The 19,102-nt window shown below is 36.6% G+C and overlaps 1 protein-coding gene across 1 annotated transcript in view; it reads left to right on the top strand.

The window, feature by feature from the left end:
• NEGR1 (neuronal growth regulator 1) overlaps nucleotides 1-19,102 on the top strand; it is an 897,330-nt gene that overhangs the window by 681,395 nt on the left and 196,833 nt on the right. The window contains exon 5 of the mRNA XM_009210941.3: nucleotides 6,223-6,343. Within this exon, the coding sequence (XP_009209205.2) occupies nucleotides 6,223-6,343 (121 nt within the window). The remainder of the gene's footprint in view (nucleotides 1-6,222; nucleotides 6,344-19,102) is intronic.

The raw sequence follows: 19,102 nt of genomic DNA, 5'->3' as shown, positions 1-19,102 counted from the left end.
GTGAGTTGAGGGCATGTATTTTAACGTGATTGGTAATTTTAATCACATTCTGCAAAATGATTTTAGTTCAGGTAACATTTTCCAGCTAGCTAGCATTTCTCTACGGATGACACAACATGTAGACTTACATTCAGAATTGACCTCTTTGACCCGAATAGTGAAACCAGAAAGCTATCAAGTCATGGCGGCAACTCCGTCCACGCATATACCAACACAAAATAACCAATTCAGTTTTCCTGATTTGTAATCATTCAGAGGCTTGAATAGTCCTGCAGCTGTGGTGTTGGCTGGCAACAAAAGTGCACATAACACATCCTTCTGAACATCCTCCTGAAAAATATATCCCACATAAACAAGTATTGTTGCCTTGTCAACATCAGTAGACTCATCAACCTGGATTGCATACCACAGTGATTCATTAATCCTCTCTAACAATGATGCCTTAATATCTTCTGCTATTTCATCTAGTTATGGTGCTAGCCAAAAGAGGAACACGTGCCACCTTTTGAACAGCAGCCTCTCCTAGAAGTTCACGACAAATGTCCTCAGCAGCAGGCAGGCTCAACTCTTCACCAGTAGGAAAGGGCTTCTTAGCTTTAGCAATGTGGTTAGTCATGAAGAATCACGCTCTTTAGTACAGACACATTTGATGAAGTGGTGGCCTTCAAAAATTGCTTCTGTTCTTTATGTTTACATTTTTTTTTTTCCTTTTGAAAAACTCCAAAGGCTTGTCTTTTAATGCAGGGTGCTTGGTCTCCATGTGGTAAAGCAGTTTTGAAGGTTTCGTGGCTTTGTTGGATAGCCAGTCACCACATATGATACAAAGTGGGTTTGGAGAATGTGAATCACCTGTTACAATGAACCTGTAATTTCAGTAAGACTCTTGGTATTTTCTTTTAAATTCAGCTTTCTTTTGTTGGCAGTCTTAGGGTTGTTGTGTCTTTTCCCCTTTTCAAAGAAGCTCTCCAGTGATGTTTGGTTTTTACTCATTTTGGCTAGGGTTAGCTTGTGAGCTTACCAAAACTGTGGCTGAGACAAGTATGCAGTGTAAGAAAGAGGCACGGACAGAAGTGGTAAATAAAATAATGGGTGGGCCACATGCAGACTAAAGTCTCAGATTCTGACTTAAAGTCTGCCACCAGATATAGCTGTGCAATTGAAATACCTCAACTTATTTGCCATTATAAAGCCTACCACCAGATGCAGCTTAATTGTTGCTTGCCACTCACTGATAGGGTTTTGATATGAATCTGTAAGCAATTGATTTGTTATGGTCTCTGTGTATAATTCCCCTCTAACATTAGTCTGTATTGCAGCCACTCCCCAGTGCTAGCAACAGTGCCTCAGCTCCACGTCAGATCATCAGTCATTAGATTCTCATAAGGAGTGTGCACCTTACATCCCTTGCATGTGCAGTTCACAAAAGGGTTCACACTCCTATGAAAATCTAATGCTGCCGTTGATCTGACAGGAGGTGGAGCTTAGGCAGTAATGTGAGTTATGGGGAGCATTTGTAAACACAGATGAAGCTCCATTTGTTCACCTGCCACTCACCTCCAGCTGTGTAGCCCGGTTCCTAACAGGGCCAGGGACTGGGGACCCCTGAAATAAAAGATTCATAAGACTTACGTGTACATCACAATTTCTAAGAAGTACTGTGGAAAGGAATTCTCTGGGCATTATCAGACATGTCTGTACACATAGAATCCTTTTATTTATACAGAGTAATAGGGTTCAGAATCTTCTAAACTTGGAATCCACTGAAAATGCTCAGTCAATGCCAGTTAACTAAAATGAGTTGATTCAGGTCCAATGTGAGCAATGATCTATTTAATTGCATTCTCTCCTCAGTTTCTGCCTTTTCTATGCATTGCCCAATGACTTTCTCATTATCCTAAGGATTACTACAACCCCGTAGCTATTCTGCCCATTTCCTCTCCTGCCTCTTTGCAGACCATGTTCCACACAACAGACAAATAATCTTTATAAGATTTTAACTAAATCATGTCACTCTGCTCAAAATCTGCAAAATCTTAGCAGCTTAGAATAAAATTCAAAGCTTTTATCACGGGCTACTAGACCCTATAGAATCTGGGCTCCAGGCCCCTGCCCCACCTCCTCTTCTAGATTATTCTCACCTATTCTACTCAAGCAATGATTACCATTTTGCTATTTCTAAAACAGTGTGTTAAACTTAATCCTGTTAAACCTGTTTCCACCTCAAGCATGCTCTCCACTCGGGACCTTTGCCTTTCCTGTTTCTTTTTATAATAATTTTCTACAAATCGCTAAATGATTCCTTTTCTCACATCACTTAATTTTTTGTTCAAATATTACCTTATCATCAAGGATCTCTTAGAAATGCAACATAGTAAATAACATATCTTGCTCTTTCTTTTTGTTTCACCCTGCTCTGTTTTCATCTTAGTTTGTATCACTTCGTATCAGCTCTGTGAGGCCAGGAATATTATTATTTTTTTCATTAATGTGATCCCTGATACAAATATTTGTTGAATCAACAAAGGAATAAAGAATAAATAAATGGATGAATCCTTTTCTTTTTGAACAAGTTATTTCCAAAAGATGCACAGTAATATGAATATGTAATAAGAATTTTTATGTCTCCAAGTAAAATCAATAGAGGCTTTCAGTTCAAGTTTATAATTTTAACCACAAAGGGATATCTGCATGAGAATCTTCTCCCCACATTGATTACTCCACAACACTTGGACGTTTAACTCTGTACCTTGCAAAATGCTCTTAGGACTTTTTCTTGTGCATATTATTAATGCTATTAATTTTTTATTCATTCTTTATCCATATTTTTCATAAGACATTTTAGGTATCTTTCCATTTTCGGTGTCCATCATAGCAGCCCACGAAGCCCTAGATAACAGGATCATGTCCCTTTAACTTGTGTGGTAAAGCACCCAGTGCTAAGCCGTATGTATACTGTACTGCACAAAAGCCTTTTAATGATGAATTAGATTTTGATTTCGGTTCGTTACGCCTGGGTTTTCACACAATGTTCCAGATTTCATGCTTTTGTTTATAATGAGTCATGGCCCCCTTGACAAACAAGAGAGTAATTAAACTAACCAGGTTATCAATAGAAGCTTGTGATGGATCTCCTGTTGCATATGGTTATTTCATCTTCAATAATAATTAGATATCATAAAAGATTACAGCCTGTTTGTGTGACAGGAAAGAGAGATTAAAGCAGGTGAGAACAATAGTGAAAATACAAACTTACCTGTACCTGTTATGAGCAGTGTCTTAATAATTGACAAGTACATGGAGTTTTATTTATAGTTTTTTAATATATTTCATTGACTTTTGTAGGTGACATGAAACTTTGCTTAACAAAATAATTTTAAAATTATGAAATGATTTCTTGTATTGTGTTTGTGAATATACATATCTATATATACACCCTTATATATACATATTTATGTATATATAAGGGTGTATATATATATGTACATTATAAATGTTATACATATATGATAGTATATATATAAAACCAGGTGTGTGTTGGTGTATATATATGTATCTATATTATCTTGTAACAGTTCTTATGCAAACATTTTTTGGAAATATTATTTCATTAATTTTCACCAATTTATTAGTAAGTACTTTAACAAAAATATTTTCCTTTCAATGTTTTCTAGAACTATAAATAATAAGAATAAAAACACCACAGAGAAATAGAAGTGCAATAATTTTTCATATGTTGAAAACTATATATTCAGTGTTCACTGAATATTGATAAAACATTAAACACTGTACTTTTTCGTTGCTTTCCAAATAAATCAAAATATATCCACAGTGCACACTTAGGCCATATTTCTGAATGAACTAGTTTTTGTATCTTCAAGATTCTAGTTGTTGAATAATTTGCTATAGTGTTATTTGAAATATGAATTATAGTATGTTAAAAACTTGGTAGAAAAGGAAATGTTTATGAAAAGATGCATACATACAACTCCTAGTGTTTCTCTCCAAAATTCTTTTTTTTCTTTTCTTTTTTTTTTTTTGAGATGGAGTTTTGCTTTTGTTGCCCAGGCGGAAGTGCAGTGGCAGTCTTAACTCACTGCAACTTCTGCCTGCCGGGTTAAAGCGATTCTCCCGCTTCAGCCTCCCAAGTAGCTGGGATTACAGGGGCCCACCACTATGCCTGAGTAATTTTTGTAATTTTAGTAGAGACAGGGTTTCACCATGTTGGCCAGGCGTGTCTCGAACTCCTGACCTCAGGTGATCCACCCGTCTCAGCCTGTCAAACTGCTGGGATTACAGGTGTGATCTACTGTGCCCAACCCCCTCCAAAATTCTTCTATTTACAGTCCTTTTCATCTGAGTCAATAACCTTTCAGCTACTCAAGCCAAATTACATCACCCTTGACTCCTCTTTTTTTTCTCTATGTCACTTCAGTCTTTCTAGAAATCTTATCAGCTCCACCTTCACAGTAGACCACAAGCCCAATAACTTTCCACCACTTCCACTGCTACCACCCTGACGTGAGCCACCCACCTTCATTTGCTTTGCTTACTGCATTCCCTACTTTATCCCTAGACTTTTATCCTAGCCTCACGATGGTCTTTTTTCAACACAGCAGCCAGAGTCATCTTTTCAAAAAACCGATCAGATTTTATCTGTACTCTGCAGGGATTCACCATTTGTCCTAGAATAAAAGTCAATTCCTTGAAATGACCCAAGAGACCCTACCCAATCTTCCATCCTTTGTTTCTCTTTGGTATAAACTTGGAATCCACTGAAAATTGTTCCTATCTGCTCCTGCTCTCCTTTCTCTTGTATTGGCCACACCAATCTTGCTATTTCTTAAACAAACTAGGCTAGCTTCAGCCTCAGTGTCTTACTGCAAGCTCTTCCCTCTTCCTACAAGGCTCTGTCTCTAAATATCCACATAGCTAACTCACTCATTCACATCTAGTTTTTGTGCAAATCTTAGCATCTCAATGAGGCCTACTCAGATTACCCTATCAAGAACTTCAATCCATTCCTTTCTCTGATTCCTCTTACCTTGCAACTATAAGGGTTTTGTTTTTATTTTACTGTATTGTTTATCACCTTCTAACATTTTATTTATACTACTAATTTGCGACATCTGCTGCTTATAGTCTGTCTCCCCATTTGTTACCCCATCTAGAATATAAGCTTCATCACCTCAGGGCAATTAACTGCTTTGTTCCTTGAGAAATGCCTGGCACATGTTGACAGCTGAATAACTATGTGAAGGATAAAAAAAAAAAAAAAAGTTATGCTGCAAAAAAAAGGTTTTTAAGCATCACACTGTGCTAGGCACTGTGCAATAATCTTGGAATATACAAAGATGAATCAGATATTTATCCCTGCCTCCAAAGAACTGAAAAGGAAATCTGGCATACCCATAAATACAGTACATGATACAATGCAATACATTTCTATAAATATATGATAGAACGTTCATGGTATGAGAGATCCAGATACGCAGAGGAGGGGAAACTTTTTCTTGCTAGAGCAATAGGGAAGAGCATGGAGACACTGATGCCTAAAATGGATCTTGAATCTGTGGAAATGGGAAAAACAGCATTCAGACAGAAGAAACTACATTAAAGAAAAAAATCACTAAATTACTAAAGCATAGGGAGGAGGCAGGAAAAAACACAGAATATGTCAAGAGCCCAGGCTTTGAGTTAACACGCCTGACTTCAAAGCCAACTTCTGCAACTAAGTAGCTGTGTGACCTTGACAATTCGTTTAACATCTCTGAACTTTAGTTTTCACATTTGTAAAACTGAGATAATACCATCAAGCTTAGAGTATTTTTGTGAGAAAATGGAGAATGTAAAGCACCTAGCCCAGTGACTGGCTCCCTGTGATCACTCAATAGATGAGAACTATTATTGCAGTAGAGTTGGACTGGAGTACAGATGAAGTGTTACCCTCACCAATGCCATTTTTCCAATAGGAAGGAAGGCCAAAATGTATTTCATTTACTCTGCACTCCCTGAAAACATTCATCTGTTGCTCAACTTGAAAAATGAAGCTGAAAATGACTAGTCTTGTATTTGAAGCATAAAACACTGAAAATATGATGCATTGGTCTATCAGGCATAAGTTTGCTTTGAATATAGAAGGAATAAAAATATATGCGTGTCATATTTCTGTTGAGGATTATTTGTACTTATCCACTAGTATTTGTTTGTTTGTTTCTTTTGCAGTTGCTCCTACTATTCAGGAAATTAAATCTGGCACCGTGACCCCAGGACGCAGTGGCCTGATAAGATGCGAAGGTGCAGGTGTGCCACCTCCAGCCTTTGAATGGTACAAAGGAGAGAAGAAGTAAGGACTTTGTGATTATTACTGTGTTCTAAGCACTTTGAGATAATGTGTTTGTGTTTCAGATACTTACTTTAGGCAATTTCTTTAACTGGCTTGAATGATTCTCAGCAGCCTCCTCTCCAGCAAGCAAACTGAAGGGGCCCATGTGGGAGGGATGAGTAGCTAATAGCATCCAGAAGAAATGTCCACTTTGGTTTGTGTGATCTCAGAAATGCCTGCAAATCCCCCATCACTGATGCATTTCATTTCTTCCCCTCCCTCCTGAAACACCACACCATTGCTCTTGCTGGCAACTCAGTTTATTTGGGAAGTAAACCAGCTCTTAAAGGACTTGAGTACAGCTTCCACAAGAGCACTTCAAAAGCAATAGGAATTGCTGTCTTTGCCTGGCTTCCTTGATAAGCCTCAATCCTTTCACCTGCCTTATTCTCCCACAAGATAGTTTAACATTTTGTTGTATAGGACACTGTGTTTTAGAGATTCTGTCACTAAAGAGACTGTAGACGAGATAAAATGCATGCCTAGAGGACTAACCAATGGAATTTTAGGGTTGCTCTAATTTCAACTCTGTGTGATTACTCCCTTGAGAAGACCCAAAAATCTTGGCAAGAGCTACTGAATAAGATAAGACAGGACTTGACAACTTTCTCTTTACTTTCAGCCAGTAAGCTCATTCAGACCTCTTCAAATGCTGTTATCAAGCCAGCAAAAAAGTCACAGGACCCCTGTGGGTAAACTGGAATCTATAATGCAGAGAAGAGGGAATTATCTATACTGTATAGATTCTGCATCAAAACTAGGGAGGAATATATTCAAGCAAATGCTAGGTTAAACCATATGGAATTCCCACTTTCAAAGTCAAAAAAGCCAAGTGTTGGCAATTCCATACTGTACAACATGTGTGTGTGTATATATATGGCATATATACCATATATATCCTATATATACACACACATATATGTGTGTGTGTATATATATACCATATATATGGTTTACACACACACACACATATAGAGAGAGAGTTTACATACTGTATTAGTCCGTTCTCATGCTGCTATAAAGAACTGCCCAAGACTGGGTAACTTATGAAGGAGAGAGGTTTAATTAACTCACAGTTCCACATGACTGGGGAGGCCACGGGAAACTTACAGTCACAGTGGAAGGGGAAGCAAACACGTCCTTCTTCACTAGGCGGCAGGAGAGAGAATTGCCGAACAAAAGGGGGAAAACTCCCTTATAAAACCTTCAGATCTTGTGAGAACTCACTCACTATCATGAGAACAGGATGGGGGAAGGGCCCGCATGATCTAATCACAGCCCATGGCTCTCTCCCCCAACACATGGGGATTATAATTCAGATTAAATCCAGGATGAGATTTTGGGTGAGACACCTCCAAATGATATCATTTACTTATGTCATGGCTCATGATAAATTTCAGCTAAATATCTGAACAGAAAACTGGTGAAATTATATAAGGACTTAGATATTACCACAAAGGATAAGAATGTATGTGATACCAGCAGGTAATTTTTTTCTGGAACTGGAATCAAAAGATTTGTGGAAGACAATATCCCTTTTTACAATCAATCTGAATAATAAGGGAGAATATCCCCAGAACTGTCTCATTTCTTCTGACTGGTTTTGCCTAAAAAATTTTTTAGCTATTTTATTTGCAACTTATTCTATAATTTGGGTTGTTCAATTTTTAAATTCTTTCTACCAATTTATATGCTTTTACCAATTCTAAATTTGCCTTTTTGTAGCTTAGTAGAAGACTCCATATTTTTATATACTGAGAATTAGGTAAACTGGTCTGTGGTCACTCTCATTTCACCCTACAATATTGTACATCTGCCAATATAGCCTTTCTCAGATTTTGATAACTCAGGTTGAGAAGTTTCAGTTTGTAATTATCTATATGGACAAATATCCAGAAAAGTGGTTCTCAATCCTTTGTAAGTTATGGAACTCTTTGTTCATGTACAATCTTATTTGGAAGCCCAAGAAGTAATATTTATGAACACAGCACTTCTCTAGTAGATGCTGGGTAAATGGAGTCTCAATTCTACCTGTTCACAACCCTCCTATAAATTAGGACATCGTTGCAGGAGTCCCCCAAATCCCTGGTTCTCTACAAAACACTGTATAAATAACACTGACAGACTATTTTACATACCTTTCAAAGTCACTTTTTAATTTGTGTCATTAATTTCTTAAAAGCTAACAATCAGAGCTTCTTTGTTAAAGGCCATTTTGTTTCCAATACTTTCTGAAGCAATGTCCTGGATTTTTTTTTCTGCTCTCCCTTTTTCTCTTTTCTAAATTCAGCAACCATTGTCAAAAAAAAAAAAAAAAAAAAAAAAAAAAAAAAAAAAAAAAAAGCTACAATAATCCTCGGTCCACTTTCTTGGCCTATAGTAAATATAGAAAAGGGCCAATTGGTGCCCACAATCATAGCTTCAGTGATTTTTTTGTGTGTGTGCTGTGGAGATGGACTACAGCTTTTATTAGATTTTCAAAGGAGTTCAGAACCATTTGCTAAAAAGGAAAAAGTAGATTGATTTTTCCCAATCAATGTCCTCCCCAACACACTCACACACCTAGAAAAATGCAGCTGTGAAAATCAAATGCACTTGTGAAAGGCAAGCATATTTTCAGTTCAGAGTGAAGCATACATTTATCATCTTTAGGGATATATTTGAGGCAATATTCAAATTCTCAAATATCATGGTAATGATTAATTTCCTTTCAAAACTAAAGTAAAGCAAAGTTGAGCATACGCAGGGAGTAGGAAAGAGAAGGATTCCGGTTGCTGAATGGTTGCACTCACTATGTAGATTCACCATAAACGCCCAGGCCATTCAATTATTTACTTCATCAAAATCAAAAGCTATTCAGGGACGGTGCCTTACGCCTGTAATCCCAGCACTTTGGGAGGCAAAGACGGGTGGATCACGAGGTCATGAGATTCAGACCACCCTGGTCAACATGGTGAAACCCCATCTCTACTAAAAATAAAACAAATTAGCTGGGCATGATGACAGGCACCTGTAGTCCCAGCTACTCAGGAGGCTGAGGCAGGAGAATCGCTTGAACCCGGGAGGCGGAAACTGCAGTGAGCCGAGATCATGCCACTACACTCCAGCCTGGAGACAGAGCAAGACTCTGTCTCAAAAAAATAAAAAATGAAAAAATAAAAATAAATAAAAAGCTATCTATTTAGCAAGCACCTGCTGTTGCACAGGTAGTGTTCTAAGTTACTAATATTTACCCATTTTACTCTTTTTTCTTTTTTTTTCTTTTTTTATAGTATAACATTTATTATCTCCAGTCATTTAGAGGTGCCATTATCTTTTTTTTGAGACGGAGTCTCGCTCTGTCGCCCAGCCTGGAGTGCAATGGAGCGATCTCAGCTCACTGCAAGCTCCGCCTCCTGGGTTCACGCCATTCTCCTGCCTTAGCGTCCCGAGCAGCTGGGATTACAGGCGCCCACCACACGCCTGGCTAATTTTTTGTATTTTTAGTAGAGACGGGGTTTCACCGTGTTAGCCAGGATGGTCTCGATCTCCTGGCCTCATGATCAGCCCGCCTCGGCCTCCCAAAGTGCTGGGATTACAGGCGTGAGCCACCGTGCCCGGCTACCCATTTTACTCTTAAAACAAACCTGTAAGGTAAATATGATTCTTAACTTTTCCCTGAGGAAACCAAAGCATAGAATGCTTTTAAGTAATTTGCACAAGTTCATGCAGTTAGTGGCAGAACTGGGATTTAAACCCAGGAAGTCTTATAAATCTTCATGCAGAGTCCATGGGTTTAACCCCTATACTATGGCACCCAGTGTAGGTCAAGGCCCTTAAGAGTCTGTCAAAACTTATTTGAAATGTCAATGTGAAATACCAAGAGTAAAAGCATTCCAAGTTGTTTATGGATTTGCAAAATAAGAAACTGCACGTACAAACACTCACTTATAATTTCCCAATTTATTTAGTCAAGGACACAGAAAAATTGAGTCAAGAGGAACACAGCAGAAACAGACACAGCATGTTTCAGAGTTGATTTCTTGACCTCTGAGGTCTTTAACTGGGAACATGAAGCTGTCAGAGACCCTGTCAGAGAGGAACAGAGTTTATCTCTGCATGATCTAGAGTTTTGTTTCCTAGAGACTGTTTTTTTTATTTCAGGCTTACATAAATACTCAGAAATAACTTATATGATCACTTTACTTCTATGTGAGAGAATGTTTATAAATATTCATTTATCTTAAATCAAGATCTTCAAAACCAGCTCTTCATCCAGATAAACATAAACAAATAAACACAAATGAAAAACAGAGGCAGTGCCTGAACATCCATAGCCCTATCTCTGCCTGCAGTTCTTCAACATCCTGTAAAGTCCATTTCTGTGTGCTAACAACAATCAGCTTAAAACCCCTTAAAAGAAAGACTGTAAAATTAAGCACAATTTAAAGAAAAGAAAGAAATATATAGTTACTGAGGAAAAAAAAAACACTTTCCAGTTTCTTTGAATTCTTTTATCTCATTTATTGTTCAGACCTCTGTGAGATAAGATTTACTGTCATCAATTTACTGTTGAAAAAACTGAGGCACAAGAGACTTAACCTGAAGAGCATTCAGCTTTGCATGACCATCAAGACATTTTAGATGTGATAACCTCTCCACCCATGTTCTTTCCCTTGTTTCTGATGCCACTATTAGTTATCTATTGCTAGCTAACAAATTAACCCAAAACTTAGCAGCTAAAACCAATAAGCACTAACTATCTCAAGCAGCCTGTGTGGGTCAGGAATCCAGGAGCAGTTTGGCTGGATGCTTATCACTCAGTGTCTCTCATAAGATTGCAGTCAAGATGTCACCTGGTGCTACTCATCTGAAGGCTTGACTGGGGCTGGAGAGTCTGCTTCCAAGATGACTGACCCACACACCAAGCAAGTAGTGCTAGTTATTGGCAGATGGACTCAGTTAATTGCCACGTGGGTGTCCCCACAGGTAACGGGCTTCATCCAGTATTAGTGATCCAGGAGAGAGCTAGATAGAAGCTGCCATGTCCTTTATAACCTAGTTTCAAAAGTCATACTCTCTCATATCCGTAATATATTATTAACTACATGAGGAAACCTTATTCAATGTGATTTCACGTCATCAAAAGCATTTGCTAAATGGGACTTTGGATGCCCTGAAATTGTCAATGTGAGAGGGGACAGCACAGGGACATAAATATCAAGAGGTGAAAGTCATCTGATGCCACCTTCAAAAACGGCTCCCACACTATCTCTCTCATGCATGATCTAAGTATTTTTTATATTAGAAATATTAGTCATTTGTTTTTTAGTTTATTCCACCATGAGAGTGACTAATGTTATATACCAGTTATTAAAATATTACCTCTTAGGATAAGATAGTCATTTTTTATCATCACAGTTTATTTCAGCACACCTGGAATGAGGAGTATCAATGGACTTAATTTTACTCTGTATTTATTTAAGCCTTGGGAAAATTAGAGTTATAAACAGAGCCAAATATTTAAACTTTTTTCCTTAATAAATATAGAAGGTTGTTAAGTAGAAATATACTCTTTATATGCATATGCAGTGAAAAGACAATTTCAGAATATCCAGAGTATCATTAAGCAAATGTTTTTGGTGATATGAAATTCAATTAATCTATTGTTTGAGAATAGTACGTTCATTTAGGATTAAGGCTAAAAGCATGAATTGTAATATACTGGTATTTCAATAGATATTGCTAAAACGGGGATCTGTATTACTTTGTGAAGATGATATTGCCATCTTGTCTTAGATGAGAATTTTGTTATTTTGTCTGCAGCTTTGAATTCCCTCCTCTTTTTCTAGATTACCTTAAATTCAAGCCTGAGGTCTAGAAATACATGCTTTCTGATTTCTCATGACCATTTTAACTGCTCTAGGCAAAAGCGTAGGCTTTTAGGCAACTGATATGTTAGCTTGATTTAGTCATTCCACAATGTATACATATATGAAAACACCACATTATACCCTATACATATATAAAGTTATTAGTCAATTAAAAATAAAATATTAAATAAGTGAATAGATTTTAAAAATCATATTTTACTTACTTTTCTTGTTTTTAGGCAAAGGGCTAATTGTAAAAATGCTTTTTTGGAATTTTTTAGCTGCAACAGTATTTCTTTCCTATTCCTCTATTGTAATTTAATATAGGTATGAAAACGTTGCAAATGAGGTACATATAAATTACTCCCAGGAATGAAAAAGAAGTATGTAATAAAACATTAATATTTTAAATGTATTAGTTTAAAAGCTGTGTACTTAAAAAATGGAAAGTTTTGCATTTGGCAGTGTGGGGCCTATAATATCTTGACTTTTAAGCACATATTTCAAACTTTAGCCTATTCACTTTTAAGTCATTCCTTATAACGCTGCTATAGAAAAAAAAAAAATTGTGATGATGTTTATCATTTTGCCCTGGTAAGAAGGGTTAGTTATCTATGTGCATAAAAGATGCATGCATAGACACGTACAAAATGTATGCAGGTACCAATCAAGAGATAGGAAAATACCTAAAGTCAACCATGTAGAAATATGCCATCACTTTACACAGAGGCATGGTGACCTTTTTCGATAAGGTTAATATTAAGTTTCACTTTAGATAATGATTATTTTTCATTCTGGATTTTACAGTGGTAACATGAACTTGAGAAATCATAATAGGGTAATGACCATTCCTCTCCTCTTGTCTATTCTAAATATTTACTACCTGATTGTCTAAGCAGGCTATAAATTTTATGTGAGTATTCACTTTGCTGCAGGACTTCTCCCCTTTTTATATTTTTGAGGAAACCAACAAAATGAGTTAAAATTTTTTTGTATGTAGGAAAATTTTGATTCCCCTTTCTTTACTGTTTTCATGCAATTTATTTATGCCAAAATTATGAATACATTACATTTGCATAGCAAATTATGATTTTCAAGGCTTTATTATGTGTGGTGACTTTGCAAAATGTTCACATTAATTCACTTGCATAGAGTCAATTCTTAAGCATGGGGTGCTACAAGAGAGAGAGAGGAAGAGAGAAAAAGCTAGATAGCCCATATAATTAAATGGCATGACTTGTTACTCTACTGCTTCAAAAATACATACCATGGGAGATATGAACCTGGCTGCTCCTTCAATTGGTCTTCTTCATTCCCATATATCTCTGATAAGGTGAGCATCTCTCTATCTTTTTTATTATACTTTATGTTCTAGGGTACATGTGCACAATGTGTGGCTTTGTTACATATGTATGCAAGTACCATGTTGCTGTGCTGCACCCATTAACTCATCATTTACATTAGGTATATCTCCTAATGCTATCCCTCCCCCCTCCCCCTACCACACAGCAGGCCCCTGTGTGTAATGTTCCCCTTCCTGTGTCCAGGTGTTCTCATTGTTCAATTCCCATCTATGAGTGAGAACATGCAGTGTTTGGTTTTCTCTTCTTGCAATAGTTTGCGGAGGATGATGGTTTCCAGCTGCATTCATGTTCCTACAAAGGATATGAACTCATCCTTTTTTATGACTGCATAGTATTCCATGGTGTATATGTGCCACATTTTCTTAATCCAGTCTGTCACTGATGTACATTTGGGTTGATTCCAAGTCTTTGCTATTGTGAATAGTGCAGCAATAAACCTACGTGTGCATGTGTCTTTGTAGCAGCATGATTTATAATCCTTTGGGTATATACCCAGTAATGGGATGGCTGGGTCAAATGGTATTTCTAGTTCTAGATCCTTGAGAAATTGCCACACTGTCTTCCACAATGGTTAAACCAGTTTACAGTCCCAGCAACAGTGTAAAAGTGTTCCTGTTTCTCCACATCCTCTCCAGCATCTGTTGCTTCCTGACTTTTTAATGATCACCATTCTAACTGGTGTGAGCGTCTCTCTATTTTTAATGAGGTTTCAAAGTTGAAAATGTTTGTTTAATGGAACACGGCTCTGAAACAAAGCCAACTACTATATCTAGTGCTCACTCATCAACAGTGATGTAAAGCAGGGGTCAGCAACATTTTTTAAAACATATATTCCTATGAGTAAAATATAAAATTTAGCAAAAACTAACAATATTTCCATACCAATTTTTACTTATGGTTATGCATTTCTGAACTAGTGTATTCATGTATTAAATGACCTGTGACAGAGAAAATTTTTTAAATGAGGTAAGAATACAATACAAATGGACCTTCTGTTATTTTTTTCTCACACTCCAACTAGTCATTTTATTTCTACTTTAAGATACTTGCTTTCCATTTTGAAAACTATCGTAAAATATAGTAGTTTGAAACAAGGAAGTTTAAGGAATTTTCAAGATTCATTTTCACGACATGCAAGTTTACCTTATATGCTGACTTCGCTATCTTATAACACATATTTTACAACTCACTACGTACTATCTTACTCATTCCTTGTATAACTCTAACCAGATTAATATAATAATAAAAACTGTATCTTTTGAAGGTGAAATGACTTGAAGGAAAGCACAGACCTAATTTCCAGACTCCTATGTCAGGATATCTCTCTTCTAGATTTTATATTACAACTTTGATTATTCAGAAGGGACTAGAAGTATATTCTGTTTCTCTTTTACTTTTATGTTATCATTCACAAGGTGGTTCTTACCACAGTAGGGAGTTATGTGTTTTGATTTCGAAGAATACTAGAAATAACCTTATTACTATTTCAGATTAAAAGTGGTCTTCTCTTCTAACTTCAGATTTCATTTCTTCATTCACCTGTGAGATAATTTGAAAAGTTTCAATTTTTCATTTATCTGTGAGATAAATTGAAAAGGAAAGAAAAGTTCCTGAATTGAATAAACTTGCATTTCTAGTGTTATCTCATTATTATATTTCACTATGTAGTATTATGTTGTTTTTTTATTTATTTCATCTGATGATATTTCTTTTAATAACCAATGTGGTCTCAGTACAACTCTCACTATGTTTGTGATGACTTTAACATTCAAGACCAGAGATTTAAATAAGTATATGAAATAACTGAAAGCATTTCAACTACTGGGAACTGAAGAGCACATGCCCATGTGAGACACATATTATTATATTGAAAACACTGGGTCAGTCAAACAAGGATGAAAGTGGGCCACCTCCAGTTTGCATCCTGTGACTTAGAGTGTAGGACTTGTCATAAAAATCAGCAAAATGAAATAAGTACTAAGTAAGAAAATTTTCAGGGAACCCTAAGCCAAGTCCTGAGAAAGTGCACAGTAAGAGCCCATTCAATTCAAATAAAAGGATTACAGCATACTTCAGGGCAAATGTAGATTTTTTTGCTGGATGCCGAAGGATGAGCAGCATGTCCAAACATTCCACGGAGTTAAGAATAATCATGGGCAAGAGAAGAACATGATCAATGTCATGTAAGCATTACGCAGAAGGCTTTTAAATGTCCTGGTGTGCAGGATACGAAATCAAGTATAACAGGAGTTAGGGCTAGAAAGGCACCTAAGGGAAAGACTTGGAGGGTCTTAAATGTTACAAGGCACTTGGACTGGATTCCAGAGGTGTTGGGAAGCTATTGAGGGGATTTTCAAGAGTTCTAAAACAATCTAGTCTCTTTTTTGTGTGTGGCAGTAGTTTAATTTAATTAGTTAATTTATTCATTTTAGATTCAGCAGGTACATGTGTAAGGCTGTTATATGTGTATGTTGCATTATGGTGAGATTTGGGTTTCTAGGGTACCCAACACCCAACTAGTGAACATTGTACCCAATAAGTAATTTTTCATCCCTCACTCCTCTCCCACCCTCCCCACTTTTGGAATCCTCAGTGTCTATTGTTTCCATTTTTATGTCCATGTGTACCCATTTTTTAACTCTCACTTATAAGTGAGAATGCAGTATTTGATTTTCTGTTTCTGAGTTATTTCACTTAGGATAATGGCGTATAACTGCATCCATGCTGCTGCAAAGGGCATGATTTTATTCTTTATATGGCTGCATAGTATTTCACTGAATATATGTGCCACATTTTCTTTATCCAATCAACCATTGACAGATGCTTCAATTGATTCCATGACTTTGCTATTGTGAATACTGCTATGATAAACATACAAGTGCAAGTGACTTTTTAAAATAATTATTTGTTTTCCTCTGGTAGTGGAATTGCTGGGCCAAATAGTAACTCTGTTTTTATTTATTTGAGATATCTCCATAGTGTTTTCCATGGAAGTTGAACTAATTTACATTTCTACCAGCCATGTACAAGCATGCACTTTTCTCCACATCCACACCAACATCTGTTGTTTTTTTGACTTTTTAATAATAGCCATTCTGACTGGTGTGAGATGGTATCTCACTGTGGTTTTAATTTGCATTTCTCTGATGATTAGTGAAGCTGAGCATTTTGTGTATGCTTGCTGGCAGCTTGTATGTCTTCACAAAATATTTCTTAGAGTAGTTGGGAGAAATGAATGGGAAAGTTTAAATATGGCCTAGAGTACTGGATATGCAATTAAAAAGCAAGAGAGAAGAAAGGTAGTATTTGCCTATTTCAGTGACTAATTGGATATAAAGAAAGGAAAATTTGAACACAATTCTGTTTTCCATCTAGACAACAAGACAAAAGTGAAGCCACTGGCTGAGGCTGGACCACAAGAAAAAGGTTTGGGAGGGCCCACACTTAGTTCGGTTTGGGACATACTGGAATCAAGAAGTTAGTACTGCACACGCAGAGTCTGTCCATAAACAGCTGGAATTACTTCGTGTTTTAAAAATGCATGATGATCTTTCTAAAATAAATAATTGATCTTAGACTTTATGCATGAAGCCTGTCAGTGTTTCTTCACTGTCCCTGGAATAAAATCCTAGTAACAGGGAGTGGTATATAGGTTTCATCACGTTCTGACCCCTGTATTCTTCTCTGCCTATGAATCTTGCCATTCTACCCTCACACAACAGGAGCTGTAGCTATCCTGAAATATTTCCATTCCCAGACTGTGACATGAGCTCTCTCTTTCAGGCCTCTTCAAATGTTGGCTCCTTCATTTGTAAGCTCCTTCCACACACATACCCATTCCTGGCTGCCTTTGCCTGGCAGCCTTCCACTACCTAGTCCTTTAGTCTCCATGGGGATGTCACCTTCTCCAGGAAAGCTACCACAACAAGCTTTTTTCTACCTGGGGAGGGAGCTCTTCAAACGTACCCTCATGGACTCATATCTAACAAGCACTTATTACACTAAACACAACTTATTGTTTTACTTTTTCATCTCTCCTGCTAAGCTCTAATCTACCTGGAAATGAGGATTCTACCTTGTTCACTATCATGTCCCCAACACATATCATGGTATTTGGCATGAATGATACACTCTGTTGGAAGACTGCGTTATAACCTTTTACTAAATATAAAATAGAGCCATTCTTATTTTAACACACTTTCAAATTGGTGAGAGACTATTAGTACAAATGAATCCTGTCACCTTAGATTGCAGGACATTGTAAACCCCATACACGATTAGAGAAAGGAAGCTGATTTCTGTTGCTCAATTCTGGCTTCTCAGGATTTTTTCTTTGTGAATATAGTTTCTGAGAAATGGTTGTGTTGTTATATTATGGGGTAATATTTTACATTAAAGTCATGGGCATATTGATATTAGAAAAATAGTTGAAGTGGTGGGGAGAAATCCAGTCATAGGTCAGGTTGTCAGGGATACAGGAACTCACAGCAGTCAGGGAGGCTTGACATCTGTACTGTAGCCATTGTTTATTTAATGTAGGGTTAAAAGGGAATATCCTCCCATGCGAATCAAACTGTCACAAGGAAAGCAGCTCAAAGGTCTCTAATCTAAAAGTATTAATTTCATTAAAATTGATAAAGTAAACAAGACATACATTTTAAATAGCTTAATAAAGTCTAGATTCATTAAAGTGTCTAATATATTATAATAACATTAATTTATTCAAATGCACAACTAAAGATAGATACCCCTTGGGGCTAAGACAGTGATGCATGATATTCTTCAGCCTGTTCCTAGGAATAAATGATACATATTGTTTTCAAGCCTAAAGTATCAAGCAGCACATAAACCAGTAGGTTGCCATAGCAGCATATTCACATAAATTTTCATTTCTCTCTGGTATCTAGCAGTTCTTGCTCCTCCTCCTCCCTTTCACTTTTCTTTTTTGTTAAATCTGTGAAAAGCTTAGATGAGATTGATGATGCACATGTAATTGATACTGAGTTTGGCACATCTTGAAATCATGATGCCATGATCTTTTCAGTCACTCTCCTAGATCTTTTCTTTAAAAATAATTTCCTGAATGCTCAATATTTAATATTTTTCTGCCAGCTGAGAGGAAATGTATCTGTTCTAAGAAACAGACTCTATCATTGAACAATAACACCTATCATAATCTAGTTCCTACAGCATTTGGCATATATGTGCATAAATATTACACATTAAATATTTTTCAAAACATTTTAACATTAACACTTTGTGATTGGCTTCATTTTTCCCATTTCACAGATGAAAAAACTAAGAATTACAAAAATATAAAAACAAAATTCATTCAGACAAGCACGCAACAATTACTCTATGCCTGTTAACTATCTACCACTATAGTGCATGCTTAGAATACAATGAATAACAAAATCCACCTGGAACCTCCTCTAACAGAGTTTTACTCTAATAAGGAAGATGGACATTAATCAAAAATCACACAAATGTATGAAAACTTAAAA

This window comes from Papio anubis, chromosome 1 (assembly GCF_008728515.1).
Source record: "Papio anubis isolate 15944 chromosome 1, Panubis1.0, whole genome shotgun sequence".
NCBI lineage: Eukaryota > Metazoa > Chordata > Mammalia > Primates > Cercopithecidae > Papio > Papio anubis.
This window is presented reverse-complemented; position numbering and strand designations above follow the sequence as displayed.